The 24,329-nt window shown below is 40.8% G+C and overlaps 1 protein-coding gene across 1 annotated transcript in view; it reads left to right on the top strand.

The window, feature by feature from the left end:
* LOC126249396 (glutamate receptor ionotropic, NMDA 3A-like) overlaps nucleotides 1–24,329 on the top strand; it is a 128,434-nt gene that overhangs the window by 41,293 nt on the left and 62,812 nt on the right. The window contains exon 4 of the mRNA XM_049951048.1: nucleotides 3,068–3,216. Coding sequence (XP_049807005.1) covers nucleotides 3,068–3,216 — 149 coding nt within the window. The remainder of the gene's footprint in view (nucleotides 1–3,067; nucleotides 3,217–24,329) is intronic.

Raw genomic sequence — 24,329 nt, 5'->3', positions numbered from 1 at the left:
ATAACCACTTTTACCGTGGACGACTTTATTTGCTTCATCGCTGTCTGAACATTAGGGAGACTGGTCAGTTTCGCCATTGTCCCATAGCTTCAGAATTACTTCCATCACGAAACTCACTTATCTCACTTTCACAGTTGAGTTGTTCTACTAGAACATCCCGCATAACATCTTCCGTTGGTAAAATGTCATTCCTACGTGCCATTTTGACATAAATGAACTTCACAGTCAGCGGTAGAATAGTTACGAGGGCTATTCGGAAAGTAAGGTCCGATCGGTCGCGAAATGGAAACGACTATGAAAATCCGATAAAGCTTTGCACAGATGTGTTGGGTAGTGTCTCTAGTATAACCCCAGTTAGCATCACGTCGCTCTTCTCATTTCTGAGCTCGCAGTGAGTGCGTAAAGATGTCTAGAAAACAGTGTCTGCCGCCAAGTACGAGGGCCTGGTGAGAAATTTCGCCTGAAGCTATGCAGCTAACATTACATAACTGTCGTGCTGTTTCTTCTTCAAGACAATTCTCAGCCTCATTCTGCAGGGGCAATGAAGATGCTCCTGCATCGTTTCAATTGGAAATGTTTGGTTACCCACAATACAGCCCGTAATTGTCTCCCTCTGAGTTTCATCTCTGCTCACACGAACCGCTGGCTATGAAGACAAGATTTTGGCACAAGACAACGAGCCGTAGGCCAGCGTAGAGAATTGGCGGAAAGCACTGGCGGCTGCCTTCTATAGCGAGGGTATTGGAAAGTTGGTACAACGCTACGATACACGTCTAAGTCGGATCGGCGACTATGGAGATAAGTAGCTGCAAGGTGTATCTAACTGTTGCAAATAAAACATTTTTGATTTTTACCGTGGTTTCCATTTCGCAACCTATCGGACCTTACTTTCCGAATAGCCCTCGTACATAATTGGTACTCCTGGGTCAAAGTGACTCTTGACAAAATATTTCTGTTAAATTAATTAAACAACATTGTCTCACAACTTCGCACATTCGTCCTGAACTAAACCTCAGTGTTGAATCCACATTGGTTGTAGCGGGCTGTGTATGTGCAGTGACGCATGCACAGTAACAAACTGAAAACTCCAGGGTCAGATATCCCTGGTGTACACTAGGCTTAATGATCTGCATTCCGTTCTTATTGTTTTTGTAATTCATCTCGAGGTGGCCCTTATGGTAGATATGGTAGTGGTTGGACAACGCCTTAGAAATGAACGTAGATAGATAATTTCCAGAGTGGCAGTCATGCTTATCGCGAGAGAAAATTTGAGTTTCCTACAAGCGAGTCGATGTATTAGGTAATTTTCTAAAGAGAGAGGCATAATAACTTTGACTTTTTTACTGACGGTAGAGAGATTAGTCTGGCTTGGCGTGTATGTAATTTGCTCATTCTCAGTTTACGGCTGTGAATTTTCCCGTGACAGAGAGTTATGACGAGTTGGGGAAAAGAACGTCGGATCTGAGTTTAGCGTCCCATCATAATGAAATTACTAGTCCTAGAACACGCTCACAATGGACAAGAAATGGGCAAAATATGAACACCGAATTTTTGGAGGAAATTTTTCATCACTACCTTGAACTGATTTAGGGACACTATTAAGAACATAATATGGGTAACTGAAAAGGGATGTGTAACCTACCAGCCCTGAATGCAGGACCATTGCCTTAACCACTGTCGGTGTTGTAAGAATTATACAAGTTGTGAATATCGGCAAAGAGTTAGAAATTCCAACGCAAGAGGGCGTTCACCGTCAAATGTGTGAACCTATTCCAGTTAATAAAAAAATTGAAGAAATAAGGTTCTGAGCTTCAGGATCATCGCTGAAGTTACAGGGCTTAGCACACAAAGTGAGCGTTTTGCAGAGCATGTTAATGTAAACTGTGATGAAATCTTTTAAATAAGATGACGGTCTCTTCACAGATTTTCAGTATATATTAAACACAAATCCGTTTATAGCTGTAATTGATTCTCATATTTCCGTGAACCTTCTGGAAGACGGTAACACCATATTTTGGTTAAGTGTCTTCGAAAGGAATAAAGCAAATGACATTACCGTCATCTTTCATGCAATTATATCTGAATTGTTTTTTCCTAGAGTCTCTTCTAACAGAATGAGGACCTGGTCATTAACGATACAAGTGAAAAACAAACCCATACAACTGTGGCATTCCATACTCCAAATCGAATAAAATCAGACAGAAAATCACATAAATTAAGCTCTAACACCAGAGTCACTACAACCATCACATTGCAGATCTGCTATGAGAGTACTTCTACGCTAGGTTTAAAAAATGCTAATTCGGGAGATGTTTATGCATACTGTGACTTCAAACTTTACTATAGTCATCTCTCATCATCCAGCAACACATCCTTTCCTTGCATCCACTGCTATCCTCTCAACCTGCACCTGTCATACTGACGCATATCTCAAAGTTTCAAGCAAATTGGGGAGTTGAAAACCACATTGCACATCGATGAGTATGAGTTCTGAGAGACTTGCAAACTCTGTGTTCTGATACCAATAACATTTATGAAAGATATATACAGTAAAATATAGTGTAGTGGATTTGATAACTCTTACGCATCCAAATTTTTTGTTTTCATAATTTTGCCCTCGTTGTAATGTATTTTCCGTACATTGGTGTGGGTAAAAATTTCTGTAATATTTTCAGTGACGCTCTTGGCTTATTCATTGACTCAGTCACCAGTGGTGTAAATAATCTATTCGTTATTGTCAGTCATCATGGTTTTCAGGCACTCCTACAGAGCTAGTAACTGTCCTGGCGCTCTTTTTGCCAGTGAAATATGTCATAGAGAAGATATTCCTCGTAAGGGCTCGATTACTGAATCAACAACTGGAGCTCACTTTCCCTGAAGTCATACACATACATTCAACAAATGAGCACCATTAATGGTGCTGTTTCATGAAGCTGAAGTAAGAGGTGTTTCGCAGAGGAGAGGTAAAGGTATTGGTGACAATTCTACAGATGGTGTGTAACGGAGTGATGAGTTGCAGGAAGTGGAAGTTAGTGCAGTAGATGACGTTCAGTTGGTGTGTGCGCAGGTGTGTTCATCCTGCTGGGCGTGGGCATGGCGCTGGGGCTGGTGATCCTGCTGGTGGAGCACCTGTTCTACCGCTACACGCTGCCGATCCTCCGACACAAGCCCAAGGGCACCATCTGGCGCAGCCGCAACATCATGTTCTTCAGCCAGGTCAGCTACACACCAATGCTTATCACCGTCTGGCCTAGACCACAACTGCAAACCAGGTCAACACGACGATTTATATTGAATCATCTTTCAGTTTATGTGACTCAGTTATTCCCAGCAGTACTTAAAACGACAATTTGTTTCTCAAAATTACGAAAGTGTTATCAAAGTGTCTCTATCAACATTCCATTTAACATATGCATATTTCCATTGGACTTAATAATGCACCGAACGTACTGTTTTAGAAGAACAACATGAGTGTTAAGATAGCTGCATCACGGCTTTATATGTTTCTTTTAACGACGGCAAAATAATTGGCAACAGATGCATGAGTCACATTATGGCCGAAGTGGTGCAGTCACTACATCATGGAACGTTACCTTAAACGTCTGAAAATACCATCATATACGGACGATATTTGGCACTTCTGGCTAACTCGAATAGTAACATATGGGTTGCAGAACAGCAGATTATTCGATAATCAAGTCTGGACCAAAGCTGAGCACTCAGACTGTTCTACAGACTCCATCCAATACTTCCTACCGAAGCTGCCGCCCTGGATGAATATATAAGGTAACTGCAAACCGCCAAATAGCACAGATATTAGCAAGGAAAGGGCGGGGATTGTTAGGATAACGGTTCTTGTGTATTCGATGTATATAATTTAGTCAGCTGAACTGAAGTCGCGGAATGAATTGGTACATGTTGATGGCAATGGACCAGCCTTGTGCAGCTGACGCCAGCTGTTGTATCCTCGTACTGGAAATGAATTTGATGAAAGAGGGATCCCCCGCATATCTGATACGTAACTTCGTTCCACTCAGGAAAATGGGACACATACCAGCTAGCAGATCATGTGAACTTAACAGTTTCATTCTGAACAACAGTTTATCAACAATGCAATAACAACACCCCGTCGCTGCCAAATTGATTTCGAATGTTCCGATGAACAGTCTACGGACATAAGTCTGATAGCTTTATTTCCAGATCACTATCTTGACTCCTGTTGGGCACAGTTCCAATTTTGGGATGTAACACGTGCGGAGCTTTGTTCCACTTTCGACAATTCCTTATGAGTTGAGACGGGTTACTGAGCGGCAGTAGAATGACTTTTACCGTCTTGTATACCACAAACTACAGCGAATCAGCGCTGTCTGCCTCTAATTGAATTGCTCATTAGTTTACAACCAGTATTGGAACGAACGGGAAAAATCTGGAAAATATAGGTGCTATATAAATTTCAGTGAAGGATGAACTGTTTATCACAGAAACGACGCTACTATAGAAGATACACTGGCTACGCTTGTCGTAACATAGATCGACTTTTATAGCTACTATGTAATTCAAACAGAATCGATAATACGATGCATTGAGTTTTCGTGACAACGGGCCAGACTTGGAGAGATAACTGAGTAGGAAATAAGTAGTAAAGTTATATTGGAAATCTCGGTTCACATATGCCTGAGTCAGATGAAACAATCTTAATTAATTGACGACGGCTGGCAGGAATATCTTTTCTCAATGCTTAGAAAATCAGAATGTTTTAATGTGATTATTGTAAAGTTATACTAAACGTCAATACCATTGAACTTCAAGAAAGCGTGGGTTGATCAGGAGTTTTATTCATAAGGTCCACGTGAAGGTTCCCTCAAGGAAAACACGACAGACAACCAACATGGGTACTGACACACAGCGTGACGATCTAGAAGGCGATGGAGAAGTTTGTATATACAATCATCAAATAACGGAATTCTTAGCCACCATCGGAGCTGAAGCCAGACGCTTTCTAGACATGTGGCCTGATTATCATAGGTACAGAAGGATGCCGACATCCGTTCGTCTGCCATATGAGACGAGTGCATCATCACAGTACCGACGAAAAGGTGAATTAAAACTTTTGGCAGGAATGTATTGTGCAGACACAAGAGCACAAATACAAAATACGACCTACAGATGAAGAAAGAAAGGAAGATTAAGGCTTAAAGCGTTGTCAACGACGAGGTCTCTAGAACCGGGAGAGGATAATGGGAATGCACGTTCCGTACAACGTCATATCTTTGTGAAAGTGTTGGAGAAACTTATTAAAGAGATACTGAACGACTAAGAAAGGAAAAACATCGGCGGACGGATGTCAGCTATCTTTGGTGCAACTAGATGCACTATTCTTCAGGACACAATTAACGTACAGACATACCACAAAATATCAAGGGAAACTCTGAAGCTATGAGGACAACTACAGCCCAGTCACTTTTGAAGAAAATATAGAACTAGTGTATGAAGTTGAAGCAAACTGTCCCTGATGTGGCAGCGTTATATGAGTGTACGTATTAAAATTATACTGGTGCACCTCTGAATTACTGTGATTTATGAATGGAGTGTTAGCTCACTAGTATTAAAAACTACCTATGGCTGAAGAAAGATGATTTAAAATCCTTTGTCATCTAGTTCCACATTACTGTTTTTCATCGTAATTCACGCAATTTCAGTGAAACCCTGCCAATGAGCTGAACGAATTTTTCGTTTCATTGGTAGTGTAATGGTGAATATTTCCATTCTACGTGCAATTATGAGAGAGAATTGTGTGTCGAGACTGCCTGTGTATACGATACACCGAATTTTACCAGTGTCTATATGAGTCATTATGGGACCACGATGTGACTAATTACGATGGCTTTTATGAAGAGTATTTATACTGAGCATTCTACGATACTAAAATTAAGCCGTAACTACATAGGCGAAATCGCACTGAACATATGGGCTGAACACGAAGATCCAGTAAGCCGAATTACATTTCAGATGTTCACTAACAAACTAACGAAATAAGTCAAGTAACAGTAAGTGCAGAACAAATAACCTTTAACATCTAGTGTAGATGTACGCTGACGACAATGTGCTGTTATCCGGTAAGTGTGAAGGTACAAGCCGTGAGCTCTGCATAATTGGAAAATTTCTTGAGAACAGTAAAAGATAACCAAATTCACTATGGTACATTCTGTCGACCGCAGACCACAGTCTGTTTGGCACGGATTTCTACTAGCAAGGTGCACTTGTGATCATGCTTCAAAGGCTAGTAATGTCTTCAAGAAATTTCTACACAACCTACACACTATTGCTGGTAAGGACCACCTGTTCAGAACACCCACTCATCTGAAGAGAGTATCTGAAGACCATGCCCCACTACAAAAAATCCGTGAAGCATTGCAGAAGAAATAGAAAGTGAACGTTCCAGTTTAAGAGAGAGTGTGGTAAAGGTAGGCTTCCGTTTACATTTCTGGAGTCTGTCTTCCAAATTCGGTCAAATCATATGCAAACACATAGTGAAAGTTATCTCTTATTCAGCAAGGATAATTCGATGCTTCAGGAGAAAGGTGTGTGTAAGATCGAGGGTGGATATGAATTTTCATATGTTGAATAAACGATACTAACCGTTCAAGAACGATGTGTGGAGTATCGACATCTCACTCACCTGCTGGAAACCAACAACTCAGCTGGACGCGGACCCTACAACGAGACGGGTCATTCTATGGGCTATTAAAATGCCAAAAGTCTTGTATGCATATCATTCTTCTTAGATTCCATTATCAAGAAAGCTAACAACCTCCTTACATAGGATTTACTGAGACGTGATAGTGCCTTTAATTTGACTACAACAGGAGGGAGAAAAGCAGATTAGCTGAGATTTTACAGAAAGTGTAAGGGGAGGTGAGCACAAGTACACAAGGCAAAATCCCTGCTATTACTGGAATCAGTCCCACAATTTTTTAGATTCGAATCAAGTTATAGTCAGACAGTCTTGAAAGAAATTATAACGTAGCGGGGACTTAATAGATGTCACTGATTCTAGAAAAATAAGGTTAGTTTGCTTCATCAGAGAATAAGGGTACTGGAAAACAAAATAGATCTATATGTCGTATTTCTAGAAGATGTGGAAAATTCTGAATTAATAGATGTCCTGTGCCTCTCTGAAAACAATGGAAATACAAGAATAGAGACATTAGATATCAGTGATTAGAGACTAGTTTCATTTTCGTGTACAGTTAAGAAGAAAAAAGGAGGAATTGAAACGTATGTAACATATGGACACAAGTCAGAAATATCGAAGCAAGCGAGCTTTGTGTGGATCAGAACCCAGAAGCACTTACTTATGAATTGTTACTGCAGAATACTTCTCTTGTAATCGTAACAGTCTGCAACTGTCTCTAGGAAAGTTTCTGCTATTTATGAGAAATTTATATTAATTATGGAAATACCTGCCATATATGAAAATCAGTAGTTTGTCTACATTTGAAAACAGATTTCTTAAAAGATTCCTCCAGGAAAAATGAGCAGAAATCATTACATGTGCTAGTATGATTTCAGAAGTGAATTCTCCAAGTCGTGGGGATCAAGATAGCAGGAACCTGATTTATAACATTTCATAGACTGTGTGTGTGCTCTGAAATAATTTTTACGTACGCTAATGTAAATCTACTACCTGATCCTGATATATAATTAATGGAGAAGGAATTTAGCACTGTAGCACCGAAGGATGTTCATAGAAATCAGTGAGACTTAACAATGATACCAAGGCACCATGTTTTAAGAGTAAGTTAAAGGATTAAGTATGTGATGTGGTATTTATGGAAAGATGTACCAATACAAAGTCCTATACATTCCTTTGTACAATTGAGTCATTGTTTCAAAGTATCTTCCCTAAAAAGTTATCCGTAAAGTCCATTAAAAAATCAAGTAAACAATGGAAAACTAAAGGGATTAACATATCTAAGAAAAAAAGAGGAATTTAAATAAAGGACAGAAAAAGTCAAGATCCAACGTTACTTGCATTCTACAAAACATATTGCAATATTTTAAGGCAAGTCATTAAAATTTTTAGAAATATGCACATCATGACATTAATTAATAATGCAGATAAGCACAAAAGTACACGGGATTTTGTGAAACAGGAGACTGGACAACCAGTTAGTGCTCAAGATACTGTTACAGTTAATCTGAATGACTATAATGTGACCGATAATTCACAACCTGTGCGTACTTTCAGCAACTATTTTCTAAATCTAGTAGCAAAAAAAAAAAATGTTAAGTGGTTCAGTTAAAGAAGCAAGAGTTTATATTAAAAAGTCACTTCACAAAATTTTAAGCAACTAGAAGTAGCACCAGCATCCTTTACTAAAATCAGTAGAATTATAAAAGTTGTCAAAATCAGAATCTCCTACACTGTCGACGAACTTCCCAACAGATTTCCGGAAAGTTCTTCCAGTTTAAGAAGTAAATGTCCTAAGCGATATATGTAACGCATCACTGGCTCAAGGATTTTTTTCAGACAGATTAAAATATGTTGTTGACCATTAGAAAGCATAGTCTCACATTTAATTAGAAGAAATTTTCGTAGCAAATCACAATTTCTATTGCAGAAGGATTCCTCGAACGACAATGTTATTTACACATCCTGTCGTGTACTATTACAAGCCTTAAACATTAATGTATCGACAGTTGGTATGTTTGTGATTTTTCCAAGGGGTTTAATTGTGTAAAAATTTTATCATCTTAGATAAACTTAAGTTTTACGGAATTAATGATTTTACGAGTAAATGGTTTGCAACACACTTAAGAAACTGAACTGAAAAAGATTTATTGAATAATTCAAACACTGTTGGAATAGAAAATTTTAGTGACTGGAGATAAAACACAAAGAGAATCCCACAAGGTTAAATTAAGGATACGCTCCTATTACTTATATACGTAAATTACTTTCCATTTAACACTAATCAAGCTGAATCAGCACTTTTGGCAGACAATATAAGTGTTGTAATGAATGTCCTTAGACAGAAAGCAACAGTAGAGATTGCTAATGATATTTTAGAAACATCTATTAAAATGGAGTCTCCCAAAATTTTGAGAAAACACACTGTATTGAGTTCTGTACAACAAGTAACCATACCAACAACTGTAATGGAGCACAGCCAGTTCCAGCGCACTCTGCATTGTTGCCAGACATGCACTAAGGTCAAGGTGAACCTCTTGCTCCCACTCTCCCTTCCCCACCCTCCTCCAGGTCAGTTAGATGGCTTAAAAGTTAGTAAATCAAAGGTTCATTATCCTACTGGTTGGGGATGCATGTTCAGTTTCGATGGTTGTCAGATTTATCCAAACTTAGTCCAGTTTACATAACAAGATGGTTAGATAGTGCCCAAGTTCCAAGGTCAATAGTTGTTGGCTAGGTTGGTTTGAAAGCACAGTAGAAGTTGTAGTAACATTTTCTGAGTGTTATCGAAATAGGGGAGACTTTCTACACTGTAGCTCACATACATGGTTTAACAAGCATTTCTCAGGACAACTAGAGTCCTTATTACATGATACACGTTTACACTTTACCATTTACCCTGTGGGGTATGATTAGAAAGAAAGGGCGCTCTTACAAAAGTCGTCTTTACTTATAAAACAACAGCCATAAGATCGCACGCCCACCAGCCACCAGAGCATGTGTACCCTGCAGCTGCCAGCCGTCGGTGACTGACTGAGCCACAGTGTGCGTCCAGTGTTCCCCTTGCACCTGCCCCAACTTCCACGCAAAACAGGAAAACTTCTGTACACTTCATACCCCTCATATTAGCGCGACCTCGTGCCATTCCCTATGGCAGGGGCCGTCTCGCTTCACCAGTACCCGCTGCCCTCCAGTACATATTGTGGAAATGTCACAACAAGAGGTAAATTTACATAAATTTACTGTCCAGGGACCATGTACCATGTCACTATAACTGATCACGAATTTATGACTTGACAGAGTTCTCAATTTATGAAGTTATACTTCATCACTCTGACGGTTACATGTTTTCACTTCAATGATTTTCCAAGAGGTGAGCTAGATACATTACCAACATAATTTACCGCCCCTTCCCATATGGTCAAAGGGTCATCGATCAAGCTCTAACTTGTCTGCCACCCCGTCAACCTAGTATACAGTATCACCATAATTTATTATAGGTTCCATTATTTTTCACTTTAATGACTTTTTAAAGACGTTTGCTATGTACATTATCAGTGTCATTTAGAATTGTTTCCCTAAAGTCAAAGAAGGATTAAACCAGGCACTGTGTGTGGGTGTGCACCACCATAAGACACCACTAAACTACACTGATGGATTGTTGGGGTTCATTTAGTACACTCTAGCTACCTATAAATACTTTTGTGGAAGTGGGGAATTCATTTTTAACCAAAATTTCAATGTATTCTAATTACAATGAAATATCGCTAGACTGTTGAATTTATTTATTTAAACAACTAGACATGCCTTATTTAACTTTCGACCAACTGCACACTCCAAAATGCTGCTATCACGTTTCCCTCAATCGTTCTTACACGCCGTCTGGTAGAGGACTACCAGCTTCACTCAGGTCCGCCACATGCCCGCCGCCACCGCCGTCTCTGCCAGAATTGAAACATCTGTTAGATCAACACGCGTTTGCATGCATGAACTGCGATTGAAGGGGACACACGTAATGTTAGCGGGCACGATGCAAGTTCTTAATTATTTCCAGTGTATACTGCTTTTGTAAGTGCATCTATAAAGCATTGTAATAATACACGAAAAACGCACTTGGAAGTCTGATTCATTTCCCGAAACACGTCAGACAGACCTGGGTATTAGCACAATATCCACCATATCTCATCACTTACCACGCCGTTCCAAGAGTCATCAAGCACATTTTCCCTGCTGTCGTTCTTGCAATGTGCGACTGGAGTAGATCGAAACTAATACGTCTTTAATGTGATTTCCAGTGTCGACAGAAAGCGCTGGTTTTCTCCCCGTTACGAATTTTAAGTGTCTATACGACAGAAAAGTTTCAAATCGATTCCTATTAACAGGGACATTAAAACCTCGTGTTTAGATCCCCTGATACTACATGGAATACAAATTCTAAGATCTGCTCCAGTGCGTGTTGATCCATATACTGCACACAATACAGTACACATTCTGCATGACGCAAACCATTGGTGGGTTTCAAGAGTCATGTGAATCCAAGTGCTCTTCGAAATTCCTGTAAATTCCAGACATACAGCTGGCGTCCTATAGCGTCACAGATATCTTCATATCATGCCTCAACTACCAGTCTCAATGTCACCCGTCTGCCCAATTTCTACTAGTTTTCAAGATCACCATCCGAGGGCCAATATACACTGCGAAGCGTAATTGAAGAATCACTCTTTCGGAACCCCGAAGTTCACATCCATTGCGACACTGAAGTTGGAAATTTGGTTCTAAGGTGCATACAAACTTCCTTTGTAATGGTACAAAATGGTGGCGCACTGCGACGCCACCCTCGGACTCGGCAACGCTTGAAACATCAACACGTCGACACATGCGGAAAGAAGGCCACAGCTCAGAAGTGTAAGGTGGGTAAATGATGTCACACTGGCACCAGATTTCACCACAATTCTGCCCACTGCCACCGTGGACGTGTCACATAATGGGAACATCGTCACAGGCCCTCTTACTCACATTTCATCTCTTCTTTTGAAGCCTCTGCCATGAGGATCAGAACCGCGACATCCAGCGTAGACATCAAGCGGTTTTCTTATGACTGGCCGAGGAAAACATTCCAGACATAACACCGCTTACAGTCGGTAAGTAAAAGACCGCAGAGGGTGGCACAAAGGTCGTCAATGAAACTACGCCTTTCACCGGTGAGTCGATTCCGTCGCATTTCGCTGTCGAGAACGACAGTTCCAGTGCGTTGAGCGAGAGGAAGACGTTCTTCACGACGTTTGATACTGCTGACACCTTCGGGTGTATCAATCCTTCTCTAAGTACATCCCCATCGAACGTGATTGCACCCATTCGAAGCGCAGCGCGACAGCAATTTTTTGCTCTTGTGCACAGGATGGAACCACTAGGGACCGTTGAAAATCATTCGACGAAATATGAACGTGCTTCGAAGCATCAAAGTGTACTAATGCTTTTTCAGTGATATTATTTTGTGTCCTCCTGTGGCGTGATCATATGGCATGCTACATCGACACATGCATGAATGAAACGGCAAAGGGTCCCTCTAAGAACGTCAGATCGGCAAAAGCCTTGGTAGTACCCGCCCACATTTATTGGCAATTTTAAAAATGTACCTGCACAGACAGAACATGTGACCAAGTCCGGGGCTTGCAGACCGGCAACCCCTTCGACACTCTCCGACTACGGATAGCCTATTATCAGACGCAAGAGCAGAGAAAAAGCAGAAGCTTAGCCTGCCTGCAGGCGCCTGCGACTCTCGTCACAGGTCCTGTCTGTACAGGTACATTTTTAATGTGCTCAACAAAGGCGTGTGAATGGTATTGAGGGTTTTACTGAATTCGGGGGATTTTAGAAGGACCCATTTTCGTTTTATTCACTCATGTGTCGATGCTGCACCTGCCGTCGTAACGACTCAGAAGGAGGCGAAGTAGGAGGGACGAAAAAGCATAAGCACAGTTTGATGCTTTGGAGCACGTTCAGACTTGCTTGCATAGTTTTGAAAGGTCCCTCGTGATTCCAACCTGTACCCGAGAGCAAAAACTGCGGTCGCGCTGCACTCGAAAAGAGTCAGATCGCGATTAATGGGAATTCTGCCCTAGTAGTATTCGTAGAGAAGGGTCGAATCGGCCAAAGGTGTTATCAGTGTCAAAGGTTGTCAATAACGTATTCTTGTTGCGCATCGCACTGCGAACTATCGTTTATCGACCTCGAAATAAGTGGGAATCAACGCCCCAGAGAAAGGAGTCATTTCATTGACGTCCTTTCTGCAATACCCTGAGACCTTTTCGTGCCGATTGTGAGCGAAGGTGTGTCTGGAATGTTTTGCTCGTCCATTCATAAGAAAGCACAAAAAGCACTCGGTCTTCAGGCGACAAGTGGCCCATCGGGACCATCCGACCGCCGTGTCATCCTTAGGTGAGGATGCGGTTAGGAGGGGCGTGTGGTCAGCACACAGCTCTCCCGGTCGTTAAGATGGTTTTCTTTGTCCAGAGCCGCTACTATTCGGTGGAGTAGCTCCTCAATTGGCATCACGAGGCTGAGTGCACCCCGAAAAATGGCAACAGCGCATGGCGGCCTGGATGGTCACCCATCCAAGTGCCGGCCACGCCCGACAGCGCTTAACTTCGGTGATCTCACGGGAGCCGGTGTATCCACTGCGGCAAGGCCGTTGCTCCATTCATAAGAAAGCCGCTTTATTTCAATGCCGTGCATTTTCGTTTTAACCTCCATCGCAAAGGCATTGGAAGAAGGGGCTGTGATGACCTTCCCATCGTGTCACATGCCCACTGTGGCACTGGACAGAATTGTGGTGAATTTTGGTGCCAGTGTGATATCATAAACCCTCATTACACGTCTCATGAGCTTCTAAGTCGTGGCCGAGGATTACGTCGCTGGGCGCCACGCTTTTGCACCATTACAGGGGAATGTTGAGCCAAATTTCCAATTTAAACGTCGCAATAAGTGGGAACTACAGGGTTTCGAAAAAGTGATCCTTTAACTCTGTTCCGCAGTGTAGACTGAATCAGCGGTAGCGTCATTCAACATGCATATGTCTTGTAGGAACTTCCATGTGATTTCATGTGAGAAAGAAAGGAAAGTTTTTGTATAACCAAACCCATTATTTATGAATGGTGGGCTCCATGTGGTTCCCATTACAGATCCATAAACCTACATTTTTATGTAACATTAACACAAGCACCAACATGCAACTGACCAATAAAATGATGCTCTGAAACTTTTAAGAGCTTTTTCTCGAGTAGGGTCTAAGTGTAACGTAGTATTCTCTGCCTATAAAATTCACATTACTGTTCCCGTCTAGGAGAATTAGTTTTGCTTGATACCATTCCTCGCAAAGAAGAACTCAGAGAAGTTACCACGTAGATGATTGTCAAATAAAATTTTAGAAAGTATGCTGTGATTAGAGCACAGCGATCGGTATAAGATGCTAAAAATCAGATAACAACAGTCTCGATCGCATTTTAAGATTTTTTTTATTTGTTAGCAACTGGTTTTGGTCCTTATCTCAGGCCATCTTCGGGCATTTTCACCGCCGTTCTGGCAGCTGGTGGCGGCAGACGGAGAGAGATCCGTAGAAGTAGGGTTTTCACTGCGGGGCCGAAAACGGTTGCTAACAAATAAAAAATCTGAAAACGCAAACGAGACTGTTTTTGCGTGATTTTTAGATTGTTAAATACTTGGAGATGAAAGATGGAAACATGAAGGCGGGAAAAAAGTAATTAAACTGTTCATTGTTTCTAAAGTAACCGCCATGACTATTGATAAATGAGTCCTACTGTGAGACAAGAGGATCATTGCCTTCATGAAAAAATGTTCGCTGTTGCCTTCGGAACTATAAGTGTTCTCAGGTATACAACTGAAGCAAATCAACAGCTAAGAGTGCCTTTCTTCAGAGCTCATAAATAAGGAAATCACATGATGGGAGAGATCAGGACAGGGTGGAGGATGTATAAGGGTTACCCAGCAAAACGTCTGCAGCGTACTCGAAATGTCCTTGGCAACATGGAGGCATTGACCATCTTGTATCACAAGGGGATACGTGTTTTAACGTTTATGCCAATTACTTTTGAAAAAACGTACAGCTTGCTTTATTTGTTTCCATCTGTCTCATTTTCATTTGACTGTCCCTTATCGATGCATAACACACGCAGACCGCCTTAATGTTTGTGGTGGAGGGTACATAAACCCATTTGCAGGGAAACCTCCGTATTAGCACTAATTTCTCATCGCTGTTATTTTGCGAGATATTTGTGGGAGGATAAAAAATCTATCCGGAACGTAGTTTCTAAGATTTGTTAACAGTAAACGTCTTCACTGTGTACTGCACCTCCCTTGTAGCAATGCTTTCCATTCACTTACCTTTTGTGCTGTATATTCATTGCACTGTAGATGGCACGGGACGATTGTTTCCAGTTATTTTTACGGTTATTGCTCTGTCCAGCGACAGTGTGTTTGTTTGGTAGCGGATCTCTTCTCCTATGTATACACAATATGTTACATTTACTTGAGACTAACTCCCTCTGCACCAGTCATAAATCCTCTGTAATTCGCTACAGTCTTCTGGCGTTATTACCTTCTCACAGAAAACTCCACCATCTGCAACCAGCCTTTGCATTTTACGATAAGCAGTCTGCGTACTTTTTTGTGCACATACCTTTATTCTTCACCTCATTACGCCTAAATGTGTATGAAATTGAGAGGTCTATTTGTATTAAAGTGACACTTCTTGTGTACCCTGACAGCAGCCTTACAAAACCCCAATCTATTGGCAAAGTTTTTCATGATTGTTATCCCACATAAGAAACATTGGTTGGCGGGTGAAATATTGCCGCTATAAAATGCGTACTGTTTGGAGATCTGGACCACAGGTCAAAGTTCTATGTAACACATTAAAAAAGACGTACAGTAGAACATCTTTCCTGACGACAATCGAAATAAGTCACACCTGCTTTATTAGTATTGTTATTTTCAGAGTACGTGCTTCCGAAAACGGTTCATGACCTACATTCAGGTCTAATTTTAGAGTATGACTTTTTTTCTGAGACGGGAACATCGTCCAGAAAATTCAAAACAGTAACGCTCCCCTTAACTCCATCCAATTTGTACACCCTCGACCGACTGCTTTCAACTCATGGAATCCCATCCCATCATCCTATACCTACAGGACTGAGCAAGCCCGAACTTAACATCCCTGGAGCAACTTGTTTCGACGTCCTAGCCTTCTTCGCCACTACAGGTTGTCGTGGACTATTATGAGTGGTAAAAAGAAACTGATGTGAGGATTGGCCGTGTGTATATAAACCCACTGATCCGTCGAAGTGATGATATTGTTCGAAATTATATATTATTTGACTGCTTATGGATCGAAACACATCAGTATTAGAATACCACCAGACCTCGAGACTGCCGCCGTAATTCATCTAGTAGGAATAGAAATATTGAGCTCAGTCAAATGGAGTGGATACGCTTATGTGGAAAATAATCATACATCAGAAGTCAACTCACCACAGAATACAGCCCAAACGAGGACATCAACGTGTTCTTCAGCAGAGACGTTAACATCAGCAGCAGCAGCGGTCGTGTTACCACCTCAGTGGTAACTATGTAGAGTGGTACAGCACTAAACCTATGGTATCGTGAGACGACGTATAGTACATGATTACAAAAGCAATGTGTTTAAAAAAAACGCGAAGTGTATATGATGCTGTGTGTTTTGCCAGAGAGTGAATATGCCAGTTAACTGTTAATGTAAAAAAAGGGTACAGTAACGTGGTAGAATGTATAACGCGACGTGAAGTCGGGTGGTGAACCGGATGACTGCATGTGGTCATGATCGTATAAATGCAGAATTTATCGTGTACAAAAGACAATTATTTGCTAAATATTAGCTTGTGGCGAACGGTTCTGATGAAAGATAATAACCATGTATTAATTAGTTTGTATAAATGAGAGAAATAAAATTAATATTGTTTTTTTAAAAAGTTGAAACATGTGTTTAATTTCCAATGTTGCATGTTACTACAGGGGATTGGACCAAAATATGGAAACATTGCGAGAAATGCATGCTTGAACATAAATGTAGACGCTAGCCAATTGTGTACGGTGCGCTGTTATATTTCACCATGAGCGGCTCTTGCGCAGTGTCCTCAGTATCTTGCAACTGTCAGTCGTGTTTAGAACAGTGTTCTGTGGAGCTGACAGTCGGAGCTGTTATTGTTAGTATTTTGGGTGCTTCCGTAACCAGCGGAACTGAGGTGCTAGGTGTTCCAACAGGCACCATATCGAAAATTTATAACGCATACAGGGGAAGCGATGAAACTTAAGCTGCAAAGTGACAACGCGACCCATATTGTGACTTATGTGATCGTTATGGGTGATCATTAAAGAGGTTTGTGAGGAAAAATAACAGGACGAAAGTTGCAAAAGTCACTGTAGAAGTGAATATGGCACTTTCGAGCCCTGTCAGTATCCAAACAGCACGAAAGGAGCTCCATATACAAGGAGTTTTAGGGTGAGCTTGAATTCCAAAACCACTTATCAGTGATGAAAATGCCCATAAAAGGAAAACGTGGTGTGGAAACCTTAAAACCTGACGTACGGAGAAATTGAAGAATGTCATTTAGTCGGATGCGTTTAGTTTCACACTGTTTCCAAGAGTTGAACATGGTACGAGTTGAGTGACTATTTGGGCGGACATGTAGTGATATTCCATGGCTCACATGGTTCCTCGGCAAGGTCGCAATAATGCCAAGGGTTATATGACCAGTTTGACTGATCAATTCCATTCAATGGTACGATATTTGTTCCCCAATGGTGATACTGTGTTCCAAGATGACAGGGTCCGTTTTCTCGCAGCTCTCACTGTCCAGGACTGGTGTTTTGAGCACAAGAATGAAGTCTCGCACCTCCCGTGGCCATGACATCCACCAGATTTCGATATTATCGTTACGTGCACTTGCCACTAAGTTGCAGGAAGAGTGGTAGAAAGTTCCCTCGAGAACCATACAGAACTTAGATTTAGGCATTACGAGATGACTGGAAGCTTTTTTGTATGTCAGCGGGGTTCCCACGTCCTATTATGCATGGTAATGTGTTGTGTTTTTGGTGTTTCCATATTTTTGTCCACCTCCTGTACATTTCCTTGGATTATTGTTTTAAAGGGATATAACTATACATAGTTATACTTTTAATTGGTTTGGCCTACCGAGAATCCCATTAAATAACTTGTTTCTTCTTTATTTTTTTCTTTCTCATTCCAGTAGGTTTTCATATTTTCCCTATGTTTTTCTCTTCTTTCGTATACCTATATTGCACCTCCTTTTCTTTTTTTTTCCCAGGAAACCCTTGAAACTGTTTACTTTTGCTCTGAATATTTATTTCTCCCGTATTTTCATGGCCCTCGGGTCTGTTTCAGCATCTATTGCCCACGTCATTGGTGTGTGTGGGTTTTTGTGGGAAAACGTAAGAATCGTTTTTTTATTTTTTCATCTAGCCCTTTTATGTTGCCGTAGAGTACAAACATTTTCTTCCTCATTTTGTCTAATATTCATTGTATTCCTTCATAAACTTCTTCATTACTTCTTAATTTCAATTTCACGTTGTCGTGTTTTGGTCCCAAAACTTTCCTGATTACTTTCCTTCTTTTCTATTTCGCCTAATTGTTGGCTGTCTACAACGAAAGGCATTCTGAAGTATAAAGGCATACTGGTCGAATGTTAGCGCCGAAGTTCTGGAATTATGGAAATTAAAAAAAAATTTAAAATCCCCTTCCCTTTTCCTTGCTCTGGCTAAATTAGTTTCATTGTCCATATCATTTAGTTGTATTTTTTCACCCAAATATTTATATTTTGTAGCCTTTTTTATTCTTCCACGACCAGTTTACATGTACTTCAGTGCCTGCTTCGCGTTTGGGATATTCTCTCTCTCTCTCTCTCTCTCTCTTTAAAAAAAAATACATAGGCTTGTTTTTCAAGCTGTCTCTTATAGAACATTTATCTACATTGTCGCATCTTCTATAGCTTCGTCTACTATAGATTCATGTTAGATGGTAAGATCATCTGCACCAAAGCCAGACAATCGGTTTTCAGATTGTCCCACTTTCTCCAAATCATTATTTTTTAAAATTGTTCTTCTTTTGTTATTTTCCTTCATTCCCTGTTTACCTACTCTAGTACACAACTGAGAAACAGTGCGGACAATCCTTCTCCTCTTGTTACATCAGTTTTGATCCAGAAGTTTCGTTGTTAGCTCCAAACTTTTTAATGTGGTTAACACTGTTTCCCTGTTAATAGGATCATATGCTTTTTTTGAAGTCTGTAAATGTAATATAAATGCTTTTGTCTGTCATTCTTCTATACGTGATTATTAATTTCAGATTTAAAATTTGTTCCACACGGGATCGTCCTTTCCTAAATCCCCTTGCTACTCTCCTAATCACTGATCCAGTTGGCTTTCCAGCCTGTTTTTTAATGCTTTGAAAGAAAATTGAAAGTCAATGGAAGGAGGGAAATTCCTCTAAAGCTGTTGGGGTCAACTTTATCTACTTTTTTGTGGATTGAATGCCTTTATGCTCATTTCCAATCTTATACTACAGCTTCTGTTTCCCAGCCTTTTTTGTGTTTCCCAGGCTTTTGCGAAGACTCCAAGTAGCTTCCCAAGTATTCAAGCACCTGCAGTATTTTACATTTCAGCAGTTATTGAATCTTCCACGGGGCCTTACCGTTCTTCAGATTTTTTTAATGACATTTCGGATTTCAGCCATGCTGAAGGTTCTGAGTTTGCGTAAGTGTATCCCAGATTTTGATTTAAATATTTTGCTCATGGCTCCTCTCAAGTAACAACTTATTGTAGTAGCTTGCTAATATTAACATCTATTTTGGTTGTTTAGAGCTAATTTTACAACTACATTTTTGAAGCACAAGTGAGTTGGCTTGTGAGTTTCGAGGCTTTGCTTAAAATTCTTATACAAGTTCCTGATTTCTCATTTAGGAAGTCTTCTTCATTAGTGATAGCTACTTCTTGTTATACTTCCTTTCGACTGCCCTTACCGTTTTTTATGTTCGACACCTTTGTTGCTTAAAATCGATAAAGTCTTCACTTCTTTCTGTGGAATATCATTTCTGCAAGGCCTGTTTTCTAGGCAGTAGTGCTTTTTCACATTTCCACCATGTGCACTTTTTGTGTCTTTTTAGTTGTTCCATTTCAAGGACTATTTTGATTAATTTTGTTTTAATCTCATGCTCTGTATTTAGCCGTTTCTGAAATTCTTGTCTCTTGGTTTTCAGAGAGTCAGCACACATTTTATGAATCCTATGCCCTTGTTTTAGGATCCTTGTCTGTGGAATAAATTTCAATTTTATTCTTTTTACATAGTGGTCTGTTTTTACACTACCTCTCTTTCTGACTATTATATCCATGAATACTTGTAACTGTTAAAAGATACTGCTACATCGTAGACCTGAAATTCTCCTAGGTTTGTGATAGATATTTTCCAAGTCTTCTGTTTCATCGACAGTTACTTAAAATTGGTGGACATTATTTTGACGTTGAAGCCTCTGTGTATTCCGAACAATTTTTCCCCGGTTGCACTTGTTATTTTTTGTGCTCGATACTCTCCAACATTTTTCCTGAACTTTCTGTTTCTTCCAGTCAGCAAATTGAAGTACGTTAACAAAATTTTAACATTGTTCAATGGAACCTTCAATAGTTCATGTTCCACTGAATCCCAGAGGCTTTCAACTTTCCCTGGATTCCTTTTATTGTCCTCATTTATTGGAAAACTATGGTTTGTTAAGGTGTAAGACTTATTTGCATGCCGCGCGGCATTAGCCGAGCGGTCTTAGGCGCTGCAATCATGGGCTGTGCGGCTGGTCCCGGTGGAGGTTCGAGTCCTTCCTCGGGCATGGGTGTGTGTGTTTGTCCGTAGGATGATTTAGGTTAAGTAGTGTGTAATCTTAGGGCTTGATGACCTTAGCAGTTAAGTCCCATAAGATTTCACACACATTTGAACACAACTTATTTGCAGCTCGCAGAGTAATAACTGAGAGCCTCTCACTTGGAGAATAAGAGTCTATGATCGAATTTACTTATGCCCTGTTTACAATTAGCTCTCTTCCTAGATGTGAAAATCCCATATTCATCTGAATCTATAATGTCCTCATCAGTGTATCTAGTTTCTTGGAGAGTCAAGAGGTGTATTAGTAGTCATCTAATACTTATATTAGTTCTTTTAATTTACCTGTCTTCGAAAGTGAATTTATATTTAGTGTGCCAAAGAAGTATTTCCTTTTTGTTAATTTACGTGTAGGACTTCGAGAACATTGTGAGTCCTTCACTTTGATCCCTAGAATTTAATGGCACGATTGCGCCAGTTTCGGCGATTGAGAATTTCCGTTTGAAATTACCTAATGAGGTATTTCCAATTCGAGAAATTTTCATCAAGGATTTGCCATTTGATGTTGTTGTTTTGATATTGCTATGCTCCAGTTCACATTTAATCTGAGATTCTAAGTCCGAGAGGGTTATTTCAGCTGCCCCGCACGTGGGACCAGACGCTGATGAAACGTCACTCGATACGAGAACAGAGAATTTTTATTTTTATTTCTAGATTTTATATTATCCCTAAAAGTTTCCTCTTCCTCTGTACCAATGATGTTCATCTCTGTCTTGAGTGACATTGAGGTCTTCACTGTTACCCTGGTAAGGGACCCTCATGAGGTACTACCTCCTGCGCCATGTGAAGCAAGGAATTTTAAAGAGGTATTACTTCTCCGCTGCCTCCTTTCTCAACGGTGCATGGGACCGGCTACGGCAGGGTTCCATATTACTACTACTACTACTACTACTACTATTATCATTATTGTAATTATTATTATTGTAATTATTATTATTATTATTATTATTATTATTAAAGCGTGGGAGATGCAAGAATGGTTGTGAGAATGGCTGTATTCAGTGGTAATAGCAATGCATTTTACAGATATCAAAGTAAGCTTTCGGAAAGTGATGCTTAGCCTGCAAGTTATACCAGTTGCGGCAGGATGTGAGCCATGTGTAATCTTTTAATACTACAGAACAATGGAAACACAACAGTTCGAGCTCCGTACACATTGTTTACTGGCTAATGGCCAGTGATCCATGGATGTTACCCTCGCTTGTATGTTCTACATTCAGGGTGAGCTAACCCAGTGCCTTGCACATCATACAGTTAATTTCGCAATGGCTTTGGTTCAGGAGATAAATCCAGATGTATTTCCGTTATGTACTGCCTACAAGTATCGTACAAAAGGCAGTTTGAAGTTTAACATTTGACTTATCGCAGACCTAACTTCACAGGTTTACCTCCCCACACCACTGACACCCACTATGTTAGAGAGACCTGCTTTCAGAGCCCTTACATACTCAAAAGATCCAAAATGACATCACTTCTGGTTATGGCCTGTACATCTACCTGATTGGTTTCCTTAGCATCGCAGTGCCAAAAAACAATTAATGTAGGATAATGAAATTTCGGGATTCCTTTTGTCATGGTGACATATTAACTTATTAACATAGTAGGATTAGATACTCATCGAAGCACCAGATAAGCCATTTAAAACAGGAAATTCTGGTACATAAATAACTTGTGTAACCGCCACAATGTTGAACGTAAATGGTTCAAATGGCTCTGAGCACTATGGGACTTAACATCTATGGTCATCAGTCCCCTAGAACTTAGAACTACTTAAACCTAACTAACCTAAGGACATCACACAACACCCAGTCATCACGAGGCAGAGAAAATCCCTGACCCCGCCGGGAATCGAACCTTGAACGTAAGCATGCGTTGTGTCGTACTGGTGACGGATGTCAGTTTGTGGAATGGAGTTCCATGACTATTGCCCTTGGTCGGTCAATACACAGATACTTAATGCTGTTTGTGGATGAGGCTGGAGTTTTCTTCTGATGATGTCCCATATGTACTCGATCTAAGAGAGATCTGGTGATCTAGGAGGCAAATTCAACAGGTCGACACTCTGTAGAGCATTTTGGGTTACGACAGCGGTATTTGGGTGAGCGTTATCCCGTTGGAAAACATCTCTCCGAATGCTGTTTATGAATGGCAGCTCAAGAGGCCTAATAACAAAATTAACGTACAAATTTGCATTGTGCAGGCACCTACTGCTAGGTAAACCATATCAGCGACCTCAGTAGTCATTAGACATCGTGAGACAGCAGAATGGGGCGCTCCGCGGAACTCACGGACTTCGAACGTCGTCAGGTGATGGGGTGTCACATGTGTCGTATGTCTGTACACGAGATTTCCGCAATCCTAAACATCTTTAGGTCCACTGTTTCCGATGTGATAGTGAAGTGGAAACGTGACGGTACACGCGCAGCACAAAAGCGTACTGGCCGACCTAGTAGGTGGACCGACAGAAACCGCCGACAGTTGAAGAGGGTCGCACGGTGTTATAGGCAGACATCTATTCAGACCATCACACAGGAATTTCAAACTGCATCAGAATCCACTGCAAGTACTATGACAGTTAGGCGGAAGGTGAGAAAACTTGGATATCATGGTCGAGTGGCTGCTCATAAACCACACATCACGCCAGTAAATGCCGAACGACGCCTCGCTTGGTGTAAGGAGCATAAACATTGGACGATTGAACAGTGGAAAAACGTCGTGTGGAGTGACGAATCACGATACACAATGTGGCGATCCGATAGCAGAGTCTGGGTATGCCGAGTGCCCGGTGAAAGTCATCTGCCAGCTTGTGCATTGCCAACAGCAAAATTCGGAGGCGGTAGTGTTATTGTGTGATCGTGTTTTTCATGGAGATGGCTCGTAGCCCTTGTTGTTTTGCGTGGCACTATCACAGCACAGTCATACATTGATGTTTTAAGCACCTTCTTGCTTCCCACTGTTGAAGAGCAATTCGGAGATGTGCGACTGCATCTTTCAACATGATCGAGCACCTGTTTATAATGCACGGCCTGTGGGAGAGTGGTTACACTACAGTAACATCCCTGTAATTGACAGACCTGCACAGAGCTGAATCCTATAGAGCACCTTTGGGATGTTTTGGAACGCCGACATCGTGCCAGACTTCATCGACGGTCATCGATACCTCTCCTCAGTGTAGCACTCCGTGAAGAACGGGCTCCCATTCCCCAAGAAACCTTCCAGCACCTGATTGAACATATGCCTGCGAGAGTATCAGCTGTCATCAAGGCTAAGGGTGGGCCAAGACAATATTGAATACCAGTATTACCGATGGAGGGCGTCACTAACTTGTAAGTCATTTTCAGCCAGGTGTCCGCATACTTTTGATCCTGTAGTGTAGCTTGGCCAGTCGAGTGTATGATTGTGACGAGACTACTGTTTTTGTATAACTTTCTGCCATTACTGACTGATTGACTGCACATCTTTATAAACTTTTAAGTCACTTTAGAAGAAAAAATCAGAGGATTGTGTTATGAGTATGCGAAAGGACACTGGCAGTGGAATAGAGCGAAGTATAAAAAACTGAAACTCGAGTGTATGGTTGAAACAATTGCCGTGAAGAAATAATATAAACTGCTACTGGAAGAAGAGCAAGACATTTCAGAT

This window comes from Schistocerca nitens, chromosome 3 (genome assembly GCF_023898315.1).
Source record: "Schistocerca nitens isolate TAMUIC-IGC-003100 chromosome 3, iqSchNite1.1, whole genome shotgun sequence".
Lineage (NCBI taxonomy): Eukaryota > Metazoa > Arthropoda > Insecta > Orthoptera > Acrididae > Schistocerca > Schistocerca nitens.
The sequence above is the reverse complement of the archived record's forward strand: the minus strand, read 5'-3'. Positions and strand labels throughout refer to the sequence as shown.